Source organism: Scomber scombrus, chromosome 10 (assembly GCF_963691925.1).
Source record: "Scomber scombrus chromosome 10, fScoSco1.1, whole genome shotgun sequence".
Classification (NCBI taxonomy): Eukaryota; Metazoa; Chordata; class Actinopteri; order Scombriformes; family Scombridae; genus Scomber; species Scomber scombrus.
Genome location: NC_084979.1, coordinates 28817786 through 28843232, shown reverse-complemented (window position 1 = coordinate 28843232; position 25447 = coordinate 28817786). Strand labels below are relative to the sequence as shown.

The 25447-nt window shown below is 40.0% G+C and overlaps 1 protein-coding gene across 1 annotated transcript in view; it reads left to right on the top strand.

Moving 5' to 3' along the window:
* The window catches only part of fgd1 (FYVE, RhoGEF and PH domain containing 1), a 36640-nt gene extending 13049 nt beyond the window's left edge, over nucleotides 1-23591 (top strand). Inside the window, exons 2-18 of the mRNA XM_062427178.1 lie at nucleotides 8286-8603; nucleotides 9342-9543; nucleotides 9632-10406; nucleotides 11793-11882; nucleotides 12131-12279; nucleotides 12369-12525; nucleotides 12620-12758; nucleotides 13915-13973; nucleotides 15904-16050; nucleotides 16136-16228; nucleotides 17058-17137; nucleotides 18061-18091; nucleotides 18975-19076; nucleotides 19506-19634; nucleotides 22057-22215; nucleotides 22484-22630; nucleotides 23322-23591. Coding sequence (XP_062283162.1) covers nucleotides 8286-8603; nucleotides 9342-9543; nucleotides 9632-10406; nucleotides 11793-11882; nucleotides 12131-12279; nucleotides 12369-12525; nucleotides 12620-12758; nucleotides 13915-13973; nucleotides 15904-16050; nucleotides 16136-16228; nucleotides 17058-17137; nucleotides 18061-18091; nucleotides 18975-19076; nucleotides 19506-19634; nucleotides 22057-22215; nucleotides 22484-22630; nucleotides 23322-23591 — 3047 coding nt within the window. The remainder of the gene's footprint in view (nucleotides 1-8285; nucleotides 8604-9341; nucleotides 9544-9631; nucleotides 10407-11792; nucleotides 11883-12130; nucleotides 12280-12368; nucleotides 12526-12619; nucleotides 12759-13914; nucleotides 13974-15903; nucleotides 16051-16135; nucleotides 16229-17057; nucleotides 17138-18060; nucleotides 18092-18974; nucleotides 19077-19505; nucleotides 19635-22056; nucleotides 22216-22483; nucleotides 22631-23321) is intronic.
* Nucleotides 23592-25447: the final 1856 nt, after the last annotated feature.

Sequence of the window (25447 nt, the reverse complement as noted above, 5' to 3'; positions counted from 1 at the left end):
TGTGTGTGTGTGTGTGTGTGTGTGTGTGTGTGTGTGTGTGTGTGTGTGTGTGTGTGTGTGAAGGTTTGCTGCATATAAAACATTTTTTTCCTGTAATGCAGAGATCCTGCGAATGCAACACAAATCCTCGGTTCTGCTCTGGTAGAACCTCTCTGCTGCTGCACCAGATGGTTCTGATATGTTTCCTGTGTGCATCGAACGTGTGTGTGCATGTGTTATAATCTGGGATGCAGGAACATGTGTGTGTGTGTGTGTGAGAGAGAGAGAGAGAGCGACAGAGAGCTGTGTAGGTGACAGTGATGCAGCAGGCTGAGTGTGTTAAAGGAACAGTCCAACATTTTAATAAATCCTCCTGTTCTCTGTCACCTCCACAGTCACATGGTTCAGGTTTTTACTCTATTTTAGCACAATTATTAGAAAAAAAGAGTGAAAAACAGAAGGAAACTGCAAAAAAAAATCCCCCTTCTCAGAGGAGACTGTCTTCCTTAAAGAAAAATAAACAACATGCCGTAATGTTAGTTAACCAAAAACGACGTATTGTTACGTTTGAGTAACAGTTCACATGATGCATATATATGTATATGAGAACATATTTCCTCATTCAGAGGAAGAGGGGGTGGATGGAGGCATTGACCCAACAGTGGACTTTGTTTCCTGTTTCCAACCGCAAATACGGGACAGTTTAAAAAGAAAAAAACGTCACTACTATCTTCCCCTAATCTCTAACCCCTGTGGTTACTGTAGCCATGATGACGAAGGCAGCCTAACCTTTAAGGAAGTAGTCACTTTAACCCACGCTACATGTTTCTCTGAGCTTAACAAAGTGATCATTTAAACTCAAACCTTCATCTTTCCCTGAACCTAACCAGATCTTCACCACAGTGTTGTCACATCATACGACATCATTATTGTTTAACAGTGATGTGTGACGGTTTTTGAAAGCACAGACACATTAAGTCCTGCAGATTACTGTCAATAGAGGCGGTGTCAGATTAGAAAAATGCTCCCATGAGTAGTTCTGGATTCACATCATCAACCCACGTATCTGTTTAATTTAGAGGACTTCTGGTCTCAGAGGAAACCATACAGTAGATGTTTGTGTTAGCTGGGATCCCCTATAAAAATCTGTTCCTGTGTGCTTCTGTGTTCATGTTATCTGTGCTAAAACAAAGATACCGACCCAACAACATGCCTTCAAACGGATCGGTCCACTTACTGCCCTGCTGACGGACTGCAGCTGTTCTGTTACTGCAGGCAGCGAGCTGAGTGTCAGACAGCAGCAGAGAGCAGCGCTGTAAGCTGCAGCGCCGACGTTCAGGACAAACAGGACTAATTACACACGGTTCAACAAAATCAACACATGAGCTGTATGAGAGCTGTATGAGTGACGCTCCACCCTGCTCCGAATGTTGATGTATTTCAGCAGCAGGCAGTAAATATTGAAAGATTTCATTTTCTAACATTACTTACAGTCATTGCATCATGTAGATCATATCTGTATCATGTCATATAATAAAACCAGTCAGACTGAAAGCAGGTTTATGTTGATAGAGTCACAGGTTATTTACTGGAGGAATGTGTCGTGTTTGTTTGCATTGTTAGAAACATCCAACACATCCAGTCTGAGCTCATTAAATCATCTAATGAAGCAGGAAGTCGTGCAGCTGTTTGCTGTTTCATACCTAGGATTTTGTCGGCCAATCATCAAATAGTGACAGATGGCAGCTTAAAAGCTTAAAATGAAGTATGTGTTTATAATTCAAGTATATTAGTGTTAACTGAATCTCTTCTTTAAATTCTGAATGTTCTCTGATATAAAGTTGTGAAGTGGGAGGAAAAATGTTGGATGCCGTTGTTTCAGGAAGTAAAATCACATTAATTGGTCCCATAGACAACGTTACTCACAATTTGAGCACTTCTACAGCTCAGATTGGCACGAAACTCTCCCTTTTAAATCACAACTGTGTTAGAAAATATCTGACTCTGATATATCTGATATAAAGTCACAGAATAAGAACATTCTTTAAATCATGACTTTTATCCAGGCTCATTCATTTCAGATTGTTTTTTGATTATCTTTTAAGGGAAACAATACTTCATTTTCTTATGTATGGAAATGCATAATGAAAATGAAAGTAAAGGAATCTTGAATCTAAAGTCAAAGCTGCAATAAAACATTTGGGGCAACTAACTACGACTCCCAAGGTGCATTTCAACAAGATACAGCCAATCACTGATCTTGTGTGCCATCAACATGTCAGCATGAGTCCGTCCATTCAGTTTTCATTTCAGGGCAATAATGGCGCTGCGTTTCCTTTACAACTTCAACAACGAAGCGTTTTGAGTTCATTACAGCTCTGATTCTCACCTCTGACTGGCTTTGTCTCCATAGTAACAGTGGTTGAGGCTTGTGGGTATCGTAGTACCAAAAATCACAGACAAAATATAAACCTGTAGGATTGTTAGGTTATCTAATAGAGTCCTGAGTTTTTCTAAGTTCAGTAACTTTGAGGAGATTGTTTAAAGAAATAATTGAAATGTGAAAACACAATAAAGAAAAACACTTCAGGAACCAGCGGATCTTTCTGCTTCAAACAGTCTAAATCAGAGTTATCGAGACGTCCACTGTATCTCATAATGTCTTCAAAGATAACCAACTATTGACTGTTGAATGTTGCCTGCTATTGATTAAGGAAACTGTTTAAGATTTGCATCCCAAATGGAGACAAGTTGACCCACGGATCAGCCGACTGACGACCTGCCCGCAATCACTCAATTCACTTAATTACCTACCTGCTGAGCTACCTTTTAAAGGATTGTATGAATATTGTATGTATTATAGAAGTCTGTCTAATGTCTGTGTGACTGACATCCTCACCTACTGAACTACTGACCTACCGATCCAAAATCTACCAGAGAACTGACTATGAAACCTACATTATCTACCAACCAACCAACACCTGCTGAAAGCTACTGAGTGTCACCGTATAACAGTGAAACAGTTTATTTGAACTCCAGCAGATCCTTTAAAACAGATGTAAAACTCTCAGGTCCATTATCTTAAACAGGACGATGTGTATTTTGGTATTCTGGGAGTGATTCTCGGAGATGTAGTGTTAACAACAGTGGAGCTGCACACAGTCTGAATCCACTGAAATCAGAGTGAAGAATAAAAATCTGTGACTGTCTGTCTGATAACCGACACGGTTATTAATAGGTTTGTTATAAATAGACTAAATATACACATACACCCACACATACACGCACACACACACTAACACATACACACACCATCTGCTTTACATCAGCCTGTTGATGTTTTCCCATGACCTCTCCCATCATGTTCACATCTGTGCACCACACACACACACACACACACACACACACACACACACACACACACACACACACACACACACACACACACACACACACACACACACACACGCACACAGTAGTATATCATATAGAGCGGAAGCGTCCTAACAGCTCCACATCCTGTTTATTCTGTTTGTTTAATTATTTATTATTCTGTTGTTTTAAAGTCCAACAGAAGTCACATTTAATCATTCCTTGTTGTAGTCTATATGTTTAGTTTTTGAAAAATTTATTTTTAAGTATTTAGAATTAGTAAAATGAAAATAAAAATGTCTGGAAACATCAGAAATGCTTCTTTTTGTTACAGCTGGGTGGAGGTCTCTGTGTTTGATTGACAGCAGCTGGAGGAGCGTGTCGGTGTCTGTGTTTGATTGACAGCTCTTGGAGGAGCGTGTCAGTGTCTCTGTTTGATTGACAGCAGCTGGAGCAGCGTGTCGGTGTCTGTGTTTGATTGACAGCTGCTGGAGCAGCGTGTCGGTGTCTGTGTTTGATTGACAGCAGCTGGAGGAGCGTGTCGGTGTCTATGTTTGATTGACAGCTGTTGGAGGAGCGTGTCGGTGTCTCTGTTTGATTGACAGCAGCTGGAGGAGCGTGTTGTGTCTGTGTTTGATTGACAGCTGCTGGAGCAGCGTGTCGGTGTCTATGTTTGATTGACAGCTGTTGGAGGAGCGTGTCGGTGTCTCTATTTGATTGACAGCAGCTGGAGTAGCGTGTTGTGTCTGTGTTTGATTGACAGCTGCTGGAGCAGCGTGTCGGTGTCTCTGTTTGATTGACAGCTGTCGGAGGAGTGTGTTGGTATCTGTGTTTGATTGACAGCAGCTGGAGGAGCGTGTCGGTGTCTCTGTTTGATTGACAGCAGCTGGAGGAGCGTGTCTGTGTCTGTGTTTGATTGACAGCAGTTGGAGCAGCGTGTCGGACGTCTGTGTTTGATTGACAGCAGCTGGAGCAGCGGTTCGGTGTCTGTGTTTGATTGACAGCAGCTGGAGCAGCGGTTCGGTGTCTGTGTTTGATTGACAGCAGCTGGAGCAGCGGGTCGGTGTCTGTGTTTGATTGACAGCAGCTGGAGCAGCGGGTCGGTGTCTGTGTTTGATTGACAGCAGCTGGAGCAGCATGTCGGTGTCTGTGTTTGATTGACAGCAGCTGGAGCAGCGGTTCGGTGTCTGTGTTTGATTGACAGCAGCTGGAGCAGCGGGTCGGTGTCTGTGTTTGATTGACAGCAGCTGGAGGAGCGTGTCGGTGTCTCTGTTTGATTGACAGCTGCTGGAGCAGCGGTTCGGTGTCTGTGTTTGATTGACAGTTGCTGGAGCAGCGGTTCGGTGTCTGTGTTTGATTGACAGCAGCTGGAGGAGCGTGTCGGTGTCTCTGTTTGATTGACAGCAGCTGGAGCAGCGGTTCGGTGTCTGTGTTTGATTGACAGCAGCTGGAGCAGCGTGTCCGGGTGTCTGTATAAAAGTAAAGTATACATTTCCACATTTTGATTCCTGATATTTTCTGGAAGGAGAACACAGCAGATATTTTGCTGTAGGAGACAAAAACATTGTGTTCAGTTTGACTTTAAAATTATTTGACATTTTGCACTGAGGCCGTTTTCCTGTCGAAGCAGTAAATATTCCCACGCTGTGAGATTCTCACATTTAGACAGAAAATAATCCCCACAGAGCTGCATCGACCAATCCCATCCATAGTTTCCCCTGAGATCAGAGGTCAGTGGGTTCGACAAGAGTTACAGAGTTTAAAAAAGCAGAGAAGTATTGATCAATTTGTTCCTGATTCTGCTGAAACACTTGATGAGCCGGTTTAAAAACATATTTTTAATAAAACACAAAGATCTAAGAGAAAGTTCCAGTCCTGACAATTTACTAAGGAACCATTGAAGCATCAGGGCTGCGAATAATCAATAACTTTCACCACGAGCGGCTGTTGTTGTTGTTGCTGCTGCGGTATTGATGACCTGACAGGTTCTAATCCCTCATGAATAATCAATCAGGCTGAGAGGAGAAACAATCCGTCAGCAGGAAACAGAATATCAAACGGGGTCGAGATACATGGTATATTTATATATGTGTGTGTGTGTGTGTGTGTGCAGCAATTTACATGTATTTAAATGATTCTTACAAACAGTACATTATGATAAAACTGGTTATTGTGTGAAGAGTAAACAATGAATATACTCAAATATTGTGTTCTATATCATGATTTGGATGAATGGTAAATGGCTGCATTATTAACACTTTTTACAGTGTTCTTCCATCTCATTCACTCATTCGATCACACACACACAGATGGCAGCACGTTATCATGCAAGGTGGAAGTCTGTCCATCGGGAGCAATTTGGGGTTTTGAAAGGAGGGGGAGGGTCTCAAACTGCCAACCCTGTAATTTCTGCACAGCCTGCTCTACCTCCTGAATACAGCCGTCCAAATAAATCTGCATGCAACTGACAGACTGACTGTTCATTTTTAGCATCTTTTAAAAGAATATTAAAGGACAAATTCACAGTTTTTCCAGTCTGTCTCTAACAGTCAGGTGTCTATATAAACAGTGAAAGAGGTTTTTTCCTCTCTGTAATCATTCCTCCTGTTCATACTGACTATTAAAAGATCTTCAAATGTGCTTTCAATGTAAAGTGATGGAGGACAAAATCCACAGTGTGTCCACACAGTCATTTAAAAGTAGATGATCAGCTTCTATTGAGCTTCATCAGTCTGAGTTAGTCATATCAAGTGATATCTGACACATTTACAGTCTTTTTAGCATCAAGTTCCCTCTTAGTGTTTCCCTGTTGAGCTGTGGTGGAAGTATAGTAACAAAAAGACTTTGGTACTAAAAACACTGTAACGTTGAAACATAGAAGATGAAGATTTGACTCATTTGGACGACTGAAGCTTCATATTAGCTTCAGATCAACTTTTAAATACATTTTTACACAGAAGGAGGATTTAGTGGATTTAGTCCTCCATCACTTCCATTACATTATATAGGTATCATCTAATAGTCAGTATGAACAGGAGGAATTATTACAGAAAGAAAATGGACCTAATGTTTATTTGGGCTCATGACGGCTGATTTAATACACACTTGAAAAATTGTGAAGTTGTCCTTTAACTGTGTAGATAACCGCATTACTACATATGGCCCTAATACGCTGTCGTACTTATTTGCACGTCATGTCTTCTTTTTATAAAGTCACAGAGGTTGAAACAAGTAACGAGCCTGTTTTGACAATGTAAGGAGTAGAAAGTTCAGATATTTGTGTTCTTATTTAGGGAGTAAAAATAAAAAGTAGTCAGAGAAATAAGTACTCCAGTAAAGTACAGATACTTCATTACTTCCCACCTCGGTCCAGCAGTGATGTGTAACAGCTACTGTTCGGCTGATCGAGGCTTCACATCAGGAAACACTTAAATGTGTCACTCTGGAGTTCACGAATGAACCACAGAGTCTGTCCTATAATTAGGAGGACTTGTTGGACCTAATTGTGGTGTCTGTGCAGCCTAGTTGTGTGTTCCCACTTAGTGATGTAGTTTTGTGTTGATTGATAATAAAGAATAATGTTTCAGTTCAAAAACTCATTTCAAATAACTCAACAGTTATTTTTAGAGGAAGTTTAGTGGAGTCCTGGTTTTCACAGAAATACAGAGTGAAAGAAAAGTCAACACTGATGTTTGGGATTCATTTTGAATCTGATGTTTTGGGCCAATCAGCTGTTGGGAAGCTCTGTAATTCAGCCAATGAGCTGCAGCCATTAACAGACCACAAACAGCTCTCTCTCTCTCCGTCTGTCGATCTCTCCTCCATGTGGACTTTATTTCTGTCCAGCTGCAGAGACGTCATATGGAAGCTATTAGTGTGTGTGTGTGTGTGTGTGTGTGTGTGTGTGTGTGTGTGTGTGTGTGTGTGTGTGTGTGTGTGTGTGTGTGTGTGTGTGTGTGTGTGTGTGTGTGTGTGTGGCGACTGTTTTTACAATCAGCTGATTTCACCCTCAAACTGCTCACATCCCTCCGTCCGTCTCATTTTTTCACTTCACAGTTTTGAATGAAACTTTAAACTCATGCAAATATTAAATAATCCCAAACTCAGTTGAAGTGTTTACTGTAAATCAAACAGTAAATTAAGAAATATGTGAAAAAACAATTAAATTAAATAAACAATCATGAAGTAAATAACTGGAGCTGCAACCAATCATTATTTTCATTATTGATTAATTCTCTATCTGCTGATTATATTCTTAATTATTTAATTATTGAATCAATAACATGAAAAAAAAAGTTAAACAAATGGTGGCATGTTGTTTTCCATTTTCCATTTTTTTTTACTTTAATTTAATTTAATATCACATATGATAGAAGATCAAGAAGAAAAACTGTAAATCATCACATTTGAGAAACTGGAACTAAATATTTGGAGATTTTGTTTAAAAAAATGACAAAATTGTTTTTGTTAGTCTGAAACAAAACACTTGGATCTTTCATCTTTTTACTTTTAGAGGAAGAAATAATTTCCACATAGCTGATAAAATGCTTTAATCTCCGAGGTCCATTCAGTAGCTGTTGTTGGGCTTTCTGTCCAATCACATGATATTCATCATCAGTTGTAATTTTTTCATTAATGGATGTATATTTAAAGCATTCATCTGATTCATTGTCAGAACTCCTTCTTGAGGTGAAGTATGTTAAAATATGTGGATTTAGGTGATATATTAGTTTGTTATTTTAATATTTGATTATTATTATTTCTATTCTGAACCTCCAGACGTCTTAAACCACATCCTGAACATGTGTGAAGGCAGATGTTCTCTTTCTTTTAAAACTTGAAAGGCATTTATTTATGTATGTATGTATGTATGTATTTATTCATGTATTTATGTATCATCAGCAGTCTTACCTGTCCTCCTCTCCCCCCCTCAGGTCCCTCCTCCTCCTCCAGTCCCAGCTTGCTGACGAAGGGTCTCTCTCTGGAGCCTCCATGTTCCCCCTGCGGCCTCCAGGGGACGCTGGACGCCGACTCCGATGCTGACACTCCCCAGCAACCGAGCTCCGACCCGGGGCCGACCTCCTGCCTATCGGGCCCCGCCTCCCTCGATGGAGGGGCTCCGCTAACAGAGCGCCGCGGCTCCGCCAACGGGCTGCTGCTGGTCAACGACACGGGGCCGCCGGAGCTGCTGCCTGCCACGATAACACCACCGAGCAAGACCAGACCGCCGCTGCCTGGACCGAAACCTCAGGGTAACCCAAAGTTTAACATTTATTTAAATTTAACTCATTATGAAGTCATGACCAGTCTTGAACTAATTACATTACAAAATTACTGCCATTAAAAAGTTACTTGTTGCATTACAGCATTACCTTCTGAGAACTATAACTCATTATCGTTGCGTTACCAAAAATGAAAACCTCTTCGTAATACCTCGCACATATTTAATATTATGACTATCCCATCATCACACGGCCTAGTCTTGCCCATAATCTGTAAATCTTTACACTAACAGCAGGAATAACAGACACAATGTCCCATTTACAGCTCTTTATTGGACTAAAGTGGCTTCTTAAACATATACCCACATATAAACTACATACAGATCTCTACATCACTGCAACAGGCCAACAGGCACAACTTGCATGTTACTGTAATGTTCTTGCTCGTATTTCGTCCCACAAATTCAAAATAATGCAAATATTTCCATAAAGTGAATGCTGTCCCTTCTGAGCTGCCGTACACACCTGCACAGTGATATAACCGTAGCACATAGCCAGGTGCCTGCCTGCCAAAAAAGTAGTAACGGTGCAAATTTGTGGCATATTTTCTTTTCTTGTGACAAAAAGGTAGCTACAGGTATAGTTGGTTAAAGAATGACGGATTACCTTTTTGAAAATGTAACTTAAATTGTGCATTACCTCAAAAAAGTAATCCAAGTACTCATGTTCATGACATCACTAATTAACCTGTGACTCCGCCCCTCACAGTCCCACCGAAGCCCCCCCATCTGCAGCAGCAGGCAGGTGTGCCGAGGCTCCGCCCCCGTGCTCCAGACAAGCCCCTCCCCCCTCCTCCGCCCTGCAGACCCCTCCCAGCAGACCCCAGAGGAGGCGTCCGGACTCCGCCTAACCGTGCAGATGGCACCGCTTCCCCCAGCTGCGTCCTGTCGCTCATCGAGAAGTTTGAGCGGTGAGTTCTGATTGGCTGCAGGAGAAGTGATGTCACTGTTTATGATTTGATCGTGTTTGACGGGTTTTTGTGTGTTTTTCGTGTCCAGCGAGCAGATCATCGTGGTTCCTGACATCACCGGGGGGTCGTTGTGTCCCCGCCTCCCCGACCCCTCCTCCTCACTTTCTTCCTCACGACCTTCCTCACCACCATCATCATCGTCGCCTGCCCCTCCCCCGACTGGTGAGGAGCCACTCTCTGAGATCAAAGGTCATGATGACATCACAGTGGGGGGTGAAGGGGAGGGGGAGGAAGCAGAGGTCGACCTACGTGAAGAGGATGATGACGACGATGATGATGAAGAGCTGGCGGCGGCGTGCCGTGATGATCTCCATCAGAAGCGTCTCTCCATGGAGTCCGGCTACAGCGCCTCAGAGAAACACCTGGAGGACGAGGTGGTTGCCGTGGAGATGAGGGAGCAACAGCCACTGCCGCCGCCGCTACTTCACGACCAATCAGAGATCCCCTCGGAGCGTCTGTCCCTCCCCTCCTCGCAGACGGACGGGAAACTGGCCAATCGGGACAGCGGGATCGACAGCATCAGCTCGCCGTCGCACAGCGAAGAGCTCTGCTTCGCCGGCGTGGACGACGGAGGTGTGGCGTATCCGTGCAGCCCCGCCCTCCTGCCCCGCCTCTCAAGCTCGTCCTCATACGCTGGCGAGGGAGGGGAGGGCGAGGGTGAGGAGGGGGAGGCGCACGTAAGAGTGAGGAGGAGGAGGGATTTCTCTGAAGATGGAGACAGTGACCTGGAGGAGGAGGAGGAGGCGGAGCTGACTCTGGTGCTGCCGCCGCCAACGAAGACGGACAGACAGGACTCTAGTGAGGTGAGACAGGAAGTGACAAACAGGACGGGATGTTAAAACCTACAAAGTCTGATCTATGTTATTTCTCCAAAAACTATAAAAAACAAATTAGTGAGTCACATCGCTGCACTGGGTGACATCACAATCATGTTATAGCACGGGTGTCAAACACATTTCAGTTAAAGGGCCACATAAAAAGCTCCATATGATCTCAAGTGGGCCTGACCAGTAAAACTATTGCATAATAACCTATAAATAATGTATAATATATATGATAACTTGACTCTAATACACCATCTATTTACAGCAGATGAGCAGCCTGAGAGGTTTGAACTCAATATGTATTCTTTGTATTCTGGTCAGGGTGGAAAAACCTCTGAAGCATCATTTTACATGAAGGACACTCCTCACAGTTTAACTTGATCCTTTCAGCCTTCACAAGAGCATCGATATTAGGTGTTAAATCCTGAGCAGCTGCCAGTTTTAGTTTATTATTCAGGTGTTTGTGTTTGAACCTGGAACACAGTTGTGTTTTATTGATGCTCGGCACAGAAGAAGGTTGTTAAAAAAGATAAGTAATCACAAATGTGCATGAAAGTCTTGCAGCCTGGTCTTTCACTTTGGGGTTACCCTGGTAAGAGATACTGATAAAATAAAATGCGTCCAGGCTCACCGAGGAAAATGTGTCCTTCAAATCTGAATCATGTTTGAAGTCAGTTATCTCAAGTTGGACGTCCACAAAGATCAGAAGCCTCGACTGTGAATGAGGAATGGAAATAAGCGAGAATAGCAGCGAGTTTTATTCCAAAAATTGGAATTACCTTTCTACAATTTTCATACTTTGCAATGTTATCCAGTGGGCCAGATTGGTTCCCTTTGTGGACAATGTCTGGCCTGCGGGTCGTATGTTTGACACCCCTGCTATAGAGAGACCTGTGCACAAGAATAAACACTGGGCATACACTCAAAACATGCAATACACACAAGAGAAAGATGTGAAATTAACATTAAGAAGACAAATGATTAAAACTGTAAGTAGTCAAATAAGTTATTTTTAAAATCTTGAATTTAAAAGGTTTTTGCATCAGTGGAGATCATGATGTCTGAAAGCAGCTCCTCTCAGCTCAGCTTGAACATGAAGAACAGCTGATCTGTCATGTTAGTCCAGGATTAATGTGACAACACAACACGAGGAGAGCTTTACAGATAGATAACACACAGTTTGAACATCTGATACTGTTACTTGGTCTAATCTATAACACTGATCGTATGTTTCATGTGTAAAATACTGATCTGAAAAGTTAAAAATGCTCAAGTACAGTTCAAGTACCTCACAATATTAGGTGTATCTCATCATTTCCTGCAGATATTTAACACTTCTCTCTCTCTGTCCGTCTGTCTGTCCAGCTGTCCGTCCAGCAGAGAGTCTTCAACATCGCCAATGAGCTGCTGCACACAGAGATCGCCTACGTCTCTAAACTCCACCTTCTCGACCAGGTGAGTCAGCTGATCTGGACTTCCTTCTCCTTCTTCTTCATCTTCTTCAACTCAAAGTCTGAACGGTTCAAAGTCAACTTATTAGCTTTTCTTAAGAGCTTTCAGACAAAACAGCACAGTCACATCTGAATCAGTGTCCTCGTCCTGCTGGTGTCTGTTATCTGTCACATTACTGACTCTGTTGCCATGGAAACGCAGATGTGAACTGTTTCACCTGCTAAATCTCCTCCTGTCTTCTCCTCCTGCAGGTTTTCTGTGCCAGACTCCTGGAGGAGGCGCGGTCTCGCTCCTCCTTCCCCTGTGACGTCGTCCAGGGAATCTTCTCCAACATTTACTCCATCTACTGTTTCCATCAGCAGTTCCTGCTGCCGGCGCTGCAAAAACGGATGGAGGAGTGGTGAGGGAGCTTCTCCTCTTCTTCTTCTTCTACTACTCTTTGTGTGTGAGCGATATGTTTCATGATGTTTTTCCTCCTCCTGTGTGCAGGGACTCAAACCCGCGTATCGGCGACATCCTGCAGAAGCTAGCTCCTTTCCTGAAGATGTACGGCGAGTATGTGAAGAACTTCGACCGAGCCATGGAGCTGCTGAACATCTGGATGGAGCGATCGGCTCAGTTCAAGAGCATCATCCAGGAGATCCAGGTACAGTTGTGTGATGCTGCTGCTGCTGTTTACTGTTCTGTTTGTTTGTGTGTGTTTAAATATTAAAAACTGTGTTGTTGTCGTTGTGGGTCAGAGGGAGGAGCGCTGCGGTAATCTCACTCTGCAGCATCACATGCTGGAGCCGGTTCAGAGGATTCCTCGTTACGAGCTACTGCTCAAAGATTATCTACACCGACTGCCAGAGGACGCCCCCGACTACAGGGACGCCCAGAGTACGAAAACACACACACACACACACGTTTTCTACACGAACACTGTTATAACTCACATTTGAATAATGAACTGAGAACCAACATAATAAATAATAACATTCAGGAGCTCAGATGAACATTAAAGCTGTTTTTCTTGCTGTAATCATTCCTCCTGTTCATACCGACCATTAGAAGATCCTTCATAATGTTTACAATGGAAGTGATGGAGGACTAAATCCACTAAATCCTCCTTCTGTGCAAACATGTATTTAAAAGTTGATCTGAAGCTAATATGAAGCTTCAGTCGTCCAAATGAGTCAAATCTTCATCTTCTATGTTTCAACGTTACAGTGTTTTTAGTACCAAAGTCTTTTTGTTACTATACTTCCACCACAGCTCAACAGGGAAACACTAAGAGGGAATTTGATGCTAAAAAGACTGTAAATGTGTCAGATATCACTTGATATGACTAACTCAGACTGATGAAGCTCAATAGAAGCTGATCATCTACTTTTAAATGACTGTGTGGAAACACTGTGGATTTTGTCCTCCATCACTTTACATTGAAAGCACATTTGAAGGTTTTAATAGTCAGTATGAACAGGAGGAATGATTACAGATTACAGAGAGGAAAACCTCTTTCACTTATCATATAGACACCTGACTGCTGGTTTAACACACACACTGAAACAATGTGAACTTGTCTTTTAAACATCTGTTCCTAAAAAACATTCACTTATTTATATATTTATTAGCCTTTTGACTTGATTTAGTAACTTTGAAATGTTTTTTGGGATTCATTCAAATAACATAATGTTGAGATCACAGCAGAAATAATCAGCTGTGTAAGTTTCTCTTTTAACTTTCTTCTGTTTTTGTTGTTCATGGGATTATTAACAGCCTCTTACACACATGTTGAGTTCATTTCTGAGAACATGCAAAACAAAACGCCCTGGAGGACACACAGGATACATGTGTTAGCATCGTGTGAACATCTCTCTGTCTCTCTCTCTCGCTCTCTTTCTCTCTCTCTCTCTCTCTCTCTCTCTCTCTCTCTCTCTCTCTCTCTCTCTCTCTCTCTCTCTCTCTCTCTCTCTCTCTCTCTCTCTCTCTCTCTCTCTCTCTCTCTCTCTCTCTCTCTCTCTCTCTCTCTCTTTCTCTCTCTTTGTCTCTGCAGAGTCTTTGGAGCTCATCGCCACCGCAGCTGAACACTCCAACGCTGCCATCAGGAAGATGGTGAGAGTTTCACACAGTCAACACGCAGAGCTGTCAGCCAATCAGCCATAATCACAGAGGTTCTCCACAGCCCAGACCCGCATCAACACACACACACACACACACACACACACACACACACACACACACACACACACACACACACGCACACACACATTCATGAACACACGCAACACACACACAGTCAGATAAATGTGACTCAGACCAGATCAAACGCTGTCAGTTTGTCATTAACCTTCACTTCATCTTTAATTAAACTGCACTGATTACAGTCATTAAGTGTCTGAAGCAGCTTTACATCCAGTGTGTGCGTCTGTGTGTGTGTGTGTGTGTGTGTGTGTGTGTGTGTGTGTGTGTGTGTGTGTGTGTGTGTGAGAGAGGGAGTTTGTGTGTTTCTCATCTGCTGTGAAAAACTCTGCCTTAGGTTTGTCTCATCTGTCAGCATCATAAAAATCATCCTCAAGCTTGAACGATCAATAATAACCACAGATATTTTTCAGAGATTCTATATTTAGATGATTTTCTTGTGCTATATATATATATATATAATGTGTTTTCAGTCATTTTTAGTAATATCTACCATAATCAAAGTAGACCTGTCACGATATATCTACTTTTGCCGGACGATATATTGTTTCACGAATAATCGCGATAAACGATATTATTGTCATTTGAAGATAATTTTATACCACTATATAATGATAATATAATAGCATAATAATGTAAAGGGGGGCTTGGAGAGTGGGCGCTACTCTTCTGTAACAACCACTGTCATTATTAGGGGTGGGAATCAACAGAGGCTCTACGATACAATATTATAACGATAAAAAATTATTGCAGTTTTAAATATATTGCGAAATGCTGCAATATATTGCAATTAATTACCTTTTTTCACCAGCAAATTATGTCCCTATAGGTAAAATACTTCAATTTTCATTTGCAATTTCTATAATAAAAGATTGATACTTGTCATTCGTGTATCGATACAATGTTGCCATGCAAAATATCGACCCCCCCCCCCCCCTAGCAATTATGGGCTGGGACAGAGTTATTAACTTTAACTCAGGACGTGCACAGTGAGGAATGGAGACACTACTCACTTAGCCAATATCACATGATTAGCCTCTTAGCTGCTAATGTTTGCTAAATGCTAAAGTGTGGCAATATTTAGGTAGAAAAATGATCCAGGTCATGTCCATGTATCATACGATAAGTCCAATTATAGACATGATGATGTTGATAATTACCTTATTGTACGATGAGTCGATAATTATTGTGACTGGCTTAAATCAAACACCCAATGTGATTTGCGCCCTCCACATGGATTCAAGACCTGGGAACTGAAGCCCAGTCCAGAGTTTCTCTCAGGGTTTGACTCCCAGTATCTGGAATCAAGTATCTGTGGTTCCAATGAACATAGTTTGTCTTGTTTAAATTTGGAAAGCATCGAGGGATCAGCAAACGAGGAAGTCTTAGTGGTTGTTCAGGCTCAGTTAGACTCCCAGCTGTTCAACCCTCCAGGTGACAGATGGATTTAATGACTGAAGAGAGCTTTAAATCTTCAAATGTCTTACAGTCCTTACAGCTATGATGACGCGTGAAGCAGATATTTGGACTCCAGACTTGTTTCAGCTCTGTTTAGGGAGTCTGTTTACAGCTGCTGCCGTCTATAATTAACTCTCACTGATTAAAGGAAAGCTGCTGCTGCTGCTGAAGTGCGTCGGTTCACAGCTTTTTACTTGCTCAACAAGTTTTTTTTGGTGATTAAAGTAAATTCTGTGATATTATAACAACAAAGTGTCAATGATATCGTGCTAGATTTAGAAAGAAAAATGCAGATAAGAAGCCAGCAGACGGCCTGATTTATGATTTTTTAAATACACAAAAGCATAAATGGATGGAAACTATTTTCTATGTGTGTCTCTGTTAGGAGCGAATGAGGAAGCTGCTGAAGGTGTACGAGTTGTTGGGAGGAGAAGAAGACATCGTTAACCCGACTAACGAGCTCATTAAAGAGGGACACATCCTCAAACTGTCCAATAAGAACGGGACCACGCAGGACAGATACCTCATCCTGGTACCTTTCTGATTTTAGTCTCTTCTTTATTTGACTCTGTGGTCTTTTACTGAGTTATCGGACTGACATCCGTCTCTTTCTGCAGTTTAACGACAGGTTGTTGTACTGCGTCCCCAAGCTGCGCCTGATCGGGCAGAAATACGGAGTCCGTGCTCGCATCGACGTGGACGGCATGGAGGTGAGACGTTAACACATCTGTACAGCTGTGTGGGACGTAAGGATTTAACCTCAAAGTGTGGTTGAATCTGAACTGTTCCACGTTAAACTGTCCAATAAAAACATGAACATTAAAGGACCAGTTCACAGTTTTTCATGTCTTTCTCTGCTGTTATCACTCCTCCTGTTCATACTGACCATTAGAAGACCCATCCATAATGTAAGTGCATTATGAAGGGATCTTCTAAAGTGCATAATGCACGAACAGGAGGAGTGATTACAGCGAGGAAAACCTTTCAGTGTTCATTTACACTCCTGAGCATTGACTTAAAAAAAATGGTGAACTTATCCTTTAAAGATTGTAGGACATGAAAATACTTTGCCTTGAATAATAATCTGTATCTACTGTGTTTTTCCTTCATGTAAAAATCCAAAATATGTGAATATTGCTGACTATGTAAATGCTGTTGATTTGAAACACATGATGTCTCTTACTTTTGTGCATTGGAGAACACTTTGCACTGGATACATACTGGACTTGGCTTCAAATTAGTTGTGATGTCATGAATCGTGCATGTACATCCAGGTGTGAAATTTGAAATTTAAGGTGAGCTCAGAGAAACTTTCCCCCACCTTAAAATTCTGCACAAAGAAGATTATTATTTATTATTTATTCATTAACCTTTATCTTACCTCGATAGAATAAATGATGAATGAATCCAAGTAAACATTTGCAGTTAGTTTAAACGAGGTCTGAGATAAAGCCTTTGAACAGCTGTAGTGGCGAATAAGAATCTAATTTTAAGGTCTGTGAATATTTAGTGGATTTCTCTTTTCTGTCTGCCCAACAGCTGAAGGAGACCAGCAGTGTCGCAGTTCCCCGAACGTTCCTGGTGTCTGGAAAACAGAGATCCCTGGAACTGCAGGCCAGGTACGCCAACACAGAGACATAGAGAGACACTCAAAGACACATAAAGACATGTAGAGAGAGACATATAGAGACACATAAAGACATGTAGAGACATATAAAGACACATAAAGACATAGAGACATTTAGAGACACATAAAGACATGTAGAGAGATACATATAGAGACACATAAAGACATGTAGAGACATATAAAGACACATAAAGACATAGAGACATAAAGACACATAAAGAATTTCAGAGACACATAAAGACATGTAGAGACATATAAAGGCACCTAAAGACATACATAGAGACATATAGAGACATACAGAGACATTTAGAGACATATAAAGACATATAGAGAACATATAGAGACATATAGAGACTTATAAAGACACATAAAGACATATAGAGACATATAGAGATATATAGAGACATTTAGAGACTTATAAAGACACATAAAGACATATAGAGAACATATAGAGACATATAGAGACTTATAAAGACACATAAAGACATATAGAGACATATAGAGATATATAGAGACATTTAGAGACTTATAAAGACACATAAAGACATTCAGAGACACTCAGAGATATTTAGAGACATATAAAGACACAAAGACATACAGAGACATTCAGAGACACATAAAGACATTTAGAGACATATAAAGACACTCAGAGACAGAAGGAGTTCAGAGACACATAAAGACATACAGAGAGACATATAGAGAGATGCAGAGATATTTAGAGACACATAAAGATATACAGAGACATATAAAGGCACTTTAAGACATACAGAGACATAGAAAGACACTCAGAGACACACAAAGACACATAAAGACCTATAAAGACACAGAAAGATATACAGAGACACATAAAGATATACAGAGACATTCAGACTTGTTGTTTTTTGACTAATGTTGTGTTTGATTGTGTCTCTGCAGGACGGAGGAGGAGAAGAAAGACTGGATCCAGGTAAAGAGACACTCACACTCTCCTTTGCTTCTTCTTATTCATCTTCTTCATCTTCTGTTTCTATCCAACGAAAAAAAAACTAAACCTGGTTGGAAAAGATAAAAATATCATCAAAAGAGTTTGTTGTTGTCTGAGATGTAGCAGCAGCCGTGAAGATGAAAATCAAACATAGACATACCGAGTGAATAAATGATGATGCCCATGAATCACAGAAGAGCTGAGAACACATGAGATCAGTGAGGAGCGATGGAGCGATGAGGAGACTGTACGAAATGAATATAAATGTCATATTTCCATCAAGTTTTCCATCATTTGACCTTTGATCGTCGCTCTTTTAATGACGTCATCTCACTGTGTCTTCTTCTTCTGCAATACCACCTGCAGAATAAGCGCCACCTGCTGCTCACACACACACACACACACACACACGATGTGGATGGAAACAAACATTCACTACATTTTATTTTCATCCGTCCTAAATTTTTTTATATATAAACCTGATGACCGAGGCTGAGTTACATCTGTGCTTTCTGTGCAGATGTTAAAGCAGGTCAAAGCGTGTAATGTCTCCTCTTTTTTTCTGGTAGTCGTTTTATGTGAAACATCTGCAGGAAGAGTTGAGTTTCACAGACAGTTGCTTAACAACACATTTTCCACGGCCTTTATTATCTAATCAGGTGTGAAGTGAGAGGCGATATCTCAGAAGCTCCTCGATGCTGCAGTAAAAGTCTCTTTGGATAAACATCAAACTCTTCTGCTTGAATCACCAGAACAAAAGATGATTAAACCTGTTTGAAGCTGTTATTACAGACCGGCTTTTATACATTTTGACTTTAGCCTTACTTCTGTGTGTGTGTGTGTGTGTGTGTTTGTGTGTTTTCAGGCCATCCAGGCGACCATCCAGAGACACGAGCAGACGGTGGAGAGCTTCAGACATCTGACCTGTTCGCTACGAGACGATGAGTCCACACCGCCTCACTCCCCGGTAACGCACAAACACACAAATCACTTTTAACAGATCTGTTACAGCGTGTCAGTCTGCCCCCAGTGGCCTACTGCGGTACTGCAACTATAGAAACAAACAACTGTGTAGTGCTGCAACTAAGGATTATTTTCATTATTTTTTATTAGTTTTTAGTTCCATAAAAGATCAGACAATTGTAAAAATGTTTAATCTCTGTTTCCAAAAGCCCAAAATGACCACAACCAAAAGATATTAATGCTGCTAAACCATATCCAGCTCCATGATTTTAAACTAGTGAACTATACGATAGAAAACTCAAGCTTTTTCAGGAGGGTGAAACCTTCAAACTCTACATTTATTGTCACACTAATATTTTTAAAGAGATGTGGCTGAAATTCTTCATGACATTAAAGTCAAAGTTGTCCATCTGTCTCTCCGTCTGTCTCTCAGAGCTGTGTGGAGTTGGGGAAGCGAGCTCCGACTCCGATCAGAGAGAAGGAAGTCACTCTGTGTATGAAATGTCAGGAGCCGTTCAACTCCATCACCAAGAGACGACACCACTGTAAAGCCTGTGGACACGTACGTTCATCACATTACTACACATATAAAACATCTGTAACATCTGTAATAACCACAGACATTTATAACATCTGTAACAACTCCATTTATAACATCTGTAACAACTACAAACATTTATAACATCTGTAACAACTATAAACATTTATAACATCTGTAACAACTACAAACATTTATAACATCTGTAATAACTACAAACATTTATAACATCTGTAACATCTGTAATAACTACAAACATTTATAACATTTGTAACATCTGTAACAACTACAGACATTTATAACATCTGTAACAACTACAGACATTTATAACATCTGTAATAACTACAAACATTTATAACATTTATAACATCTGTAACAACTACAGACATTTATAACATATGTAACATCTGTAACAACTACAGACATTTATAACATATGTAACATCTGTAACAACTACAGACATTTATAACATCTGTAACAACTACATACATTTATAACATCTGTAATAATTACAGACATTTATAACATCTGTAATAACTATAAACATTTATAACATTTGTAACATCTGTAACAACTACAGACATTTATAACATCTGTAACAACTACAGACATTTATAACATCTGTAACAACTACAGACATTTATAACATCTGTAATAACTACAAACATTTATAACATTTATAACATCTGTAACAACTACAGACATTTATAACATCTGTAATAATTACAGACATTTATAACATCTGTAATAACTACAGACATTTATAACATCTGTAATAACTACAGACATTTATAACATCTGTAACAACTACAAACATTTATAACATCTGTAATAACTACAGACATTTATAACATCTGTAATAACTACAAACATTTATAACATCTGTAACAACTACAGACATTTATAACATCTGTAACAACTACAGAAATTTATAACATCTGTAATAATTACAGACATTTATAACATCTGTAATAACTACAGACATTTATAACATCTGTAATAATTACAGACATTTATAACATCTGTAATAACTACAAACATTTATAACATCTGTAACAACTACAGACATTTATAACATCTGTAATAACTACAGACATTTATAACATCTGTAACAACTACAGACATTTATAACATCTGTAACAACTACATTTATAACATCTGTAACAACTACAGACATTTATAACATATGTAACATCTGTAACAACTACAGACATTTATAACATCTGTAATAACTACAGACATTTATAACATCTGTAATAACTACATTTATAACATCTGTAACAACTACATACATTTATAACATCTGTAATAACTATAAACATTTATAACATTTGTAACATCTGTAACAACTACAGACATTTATAACATCTGTAACAACTACAGACATTTATAACATCTGTAACAACTACAGACATTTATAACATCTGTAATAATTACAGACATTTATAACATCTGTAATAACTACAAACATTTATAACATTTATAACATCTGTAACAACTACAGACATTTATAACATCTGTAATAATTACAGACATTTATAACATCTGTAATAACTACAGACATTTATAACATCTGTAATAACTACAGACATTTATAACATCTGTAATAATTACAGACATTTATAACATCTGTAATAACTACAGACATTTATAACATCTGTAACAACTACAAACATTTATAACATCTGTAATAATTACAGACATTTATAACATCTGTAATAACTACAAACATTTATAACATCTGTAATAACTACAGACATTTATAACATCTGTAATGACTACAGACATTTATAACATCTGTAATGACTACAGACATTTATAACATCTGTAATAACTACAGACATTTATAACATCTGTAATGACTACAGACATTTATAACATCTGTAATGACTACAGACATTTATAACATCTGTAACAACTACAGACATTTATAACATCTGTAACAACTACAGACATTTGTAACATCTGTAATAACTATAAACATTTATAACATCTGTAACAACTACAGACATTTGTAACATCTGTAATAACTATAAACATTTATAACATCTGTAACAACTACATTTATAACATCTGTAACAACTACAAACATTTATAACATCTGTAATAACTACAGACATTTATAACATCTGTAACAACTACATTTATAACATCTGTAACAACTACATTTATAACATTTATAACAACTACAGACATTTATAACATCTGTAACAGCTACAGACATTTATAACATTTATAACAACTACAGACATTTATAACATCTGTAACAACTACAAACATTTATAACATCTGTAATAACTACAAACATTTATCACATCTGTAACAACTACAGACATTTATAACATCTGTAATAACTACATTTATAACATCTGTAATCACTATGACAACCACAGATATATTTACCGTACAGCCAGTCTCACCGTCTGTGTATCTGTCGTGTCTCCAGGTGGTTTGTGGGAAATGTTCGGAGTTTCGTGCTCGTCTTTCGTACGACAACAACCGAACCAACCGTGTCTGTGTGGACTGCTACGCCACGCTGGTGGGAGTGTTGCCCTCGCCCGCCATGCTGACCAGCAGCACCCAGAGGAGGCGCTCCATCCTGGAGGTTAGTTTGACTGTCCATGTTTGTTTAAGGAAACCAAAGTCTCAAATTCAGATTTTACTTTTGTTGAACCAAATATTTGTTCAACATGAAAAGTTTCGGTCGGTTACAGAACTATAAATATCATATCACCAAAATGTACCACAGAAAATATTAAGAACAATCGCTGCAAACTCTTCAAACTGATATTTTTGTAATGAACATTTTCTCTTGCATTTTCTCTTCCTGGCTGAAAACTGACTCCCTCTCTTTCTCTCTCTTGTTGCCATAGAAACAGGCCTCGTTGGCAGCAGAGAACAGTGTGATTTGTAGTTTTCTTCACCACATGGAGAAAGGAGGAGGCCGGGGCTGGCAGAAGGCCTGGTTTGTTATTCCCGAAAATGAGCCGTTGGTGCTCTACATCTACGGAGCTCCACAGGTACGTCATTAAAGGACGAGTTCACCATTTTATAAAGTCTGTTTCAGTGTTTTTAGTACCAAAGTCTTTTTGTTACTATACTTCCACCACAGCTCAACAGGGAAACTGTTAAGAGGGAATTTGATGCTAAAAAGACTGTAAATGTGTCAGATATCACTTGATATGACTAACTCAGACTGATGAAGCTAGATAGAAGCTGATCATCTACTTTTAAATGACTGTGTGGAAACACTGTGGATGTTGTCGTCCATCACTTTACATTGAAAGCACATTTGAAGGAGATCTTGTGCTGCTAGCGCCCCCAAGATGCTGCAGACTTCACTACAGGCACAGTATAAACAAAAAACACTGCAGTAACTATTTTGGCACTAAAAGAAGTTCCTCAGTCTGACAGAAGTTAGAGGAAGTGATGATCCTGAGTCACTGAGACCTGCTCACAAGCTGCAGGCGATGTGTCTCCTCTCATCTGGATTTTACAAAAAACTAGATGCTGATGAGCTTCTTGAAGAGTATTATGATGGCAGATGAGTTATTAAGGATCCAATCAGTGTATTAAAGTATGATGCTTAATACAACTCTCCACTTCAGTGACTCTGGAAACATGCAGTTTTAAAACATGTAGATGGTGTTTGAGGTCAAATACTTCACAAATCAGTATTTTACTTACATGGATTTATTATTTCTCCTCCAGGATGTGAAGGCGCAGCGCAGCGTGCCCCTGATTGGCTTTGAGGTCTCCCTCCCTGAATCATGTGACCGCCTGGAGCGACGCCACGCCTTCAAGATCTCCCAGAGTCACCTGACCCTCTACTTCAGCGCCGATGGGGAGGAGCTTCAGCGGCGGTGGATAGACGTCTTGTCGAGGGCCGGGAGGGGGGAGGAGCTTCAGATCCACCGACCAATCGCGGAGAGTCTAGAGGAGGAGGGGGAGGAGCAGCTAGCAGAGGAGGAGAACACGTGATTTCATTGGACGAGGAGCGGAGTCTTTGAATGATGAAGAATCCAGTTGGAAGCAAAACCTACAAAACCAGTTGTAGCTGATATTTAACACACACTCAAACACACACACACACACACACACACACACACACACACACACACACACACACAAACACACACACGTCCACACACACACTGTGTATTTAAAGTTGCGTGGTTCGTCTGCATGATTCCTCCCTGCTGTCCACACAAGATGGCGCCTCTCTCTCTTTCTCTCGGTTGGATTCATCTGCCAGGTGTTGTGGGCGGAGCCTCTGATTCATTCATCTCTAAAAGTCTTCGTTGTAAATTCTCCCCAGAACACAAAACCACCGCACGGTTCTCCTCAGTCTGGTTTGTGGAACGGCTCAAATTACTACATTACCCACGAGCCTCAGCTACTGCTGCTGTTACGAGGAAGAAAACTGATCCCAAAAACTCCAAAACGTGAATTCAAATTTGTGAATTTTGCAAAAGAAAGTCCTACAAAGATCTGCACGGCACCACAGTCTGAAGCTCTCTGATTGGACAATAACGCACATTTAATCAACTCCAATATCTCCAGTTACAGACTCACTCTTCTGTTTCTCTCGTGTCCTTTTTACTTACTAGACACACAGGAAGTGGTTTACTGATGAACTCACTTTATTGGTTATCGTGAGTTTGTCTTGTTTTTAACGTGCGTTTCCCTGAAAGCCTGAAATCACTGAGCGACAGTCAGGAGACACCAAGAAAGCGGATTCTCATTCAGCTCACAGTTAACGGTCTGATTCTCACAGTTCGACCAAGAATCTGCATCACTGCTCCTTTATCGCACATTTAAAAAAAAAAGGTGTTTCACTTTTTCACAAAGTCTGATGAAAGAAACTGAATGTTGAATATAACGTAGCTCGGTCACATCCATGTTGGACGATTCTGCACCTCATGATTTACATGCAGGGCAGGAAGTAGTTTGTCTTTTTTGTAAGGAAGAAGAAGAAAGTGATGGAGTCCAGAAATGAACAGTGGATGTTGGAAGTGTTTGCATGCTTGTTGGCTTGTACTTGACTGCACGGTCGACATTTTAGACCCCAGACATGCTCCAGACAAGTACGCAATTAGACAAGCTTTGAGCAACGCAATATTGATTTGAGGCGTCGCTGTTCTGCAGTTCGTATCCTGAATTTTTTTAAGATGACACAAGCAGGAAGTACAGCAGCACACATTCCTCCACAGACGCCATGTTTGCTTGCATACTGTTGTCACTACATGTTGTCATGTTTTGCATCCTCGAGGATTGGGATTGATCAATGTGATCGGAGCTTAAAGGTGTGTTCAGACAGAAAGCGAATGCTCGGCCCGCAACATTCTCATGAATTTGATTGTTTGTTTGTATTTGGGTCAATGATGTTTTTTTGTGTCCATGTGGTTTAGTCAAATTTAAAGGGGTTAAAATTTGAAAATAAATCTTTTTTTTTTTTGTGGACCAAGCATAAAATTTCTGCTTTAAATCTATTTTGAAAGAATATATGAGAGGATTATGGCAAAAAATGTCTAACCATAAAAACTTACCTTAAAAATTGTTCTAAATATTAAATTTAATCTGGGCAATCATGTAAATCAGGAATCATTTCATTTGTTTTTAAATGTAATAATTATTTGTATAAGTCCACTACTAGGTGGATAAAATATGTAATATTGATCATTCTTTTGTGGTTACACCATTTGACATTTTCAGGAGCATTCGGTCTGACTTTTGGTTAAAAAATGGTTAAAATGTCATTTCAAATGATATAAAACCAACAAAAATACAAAATGTACATTTTAATAAACCTGATGCTGCTTTTAAGACTATTTTTT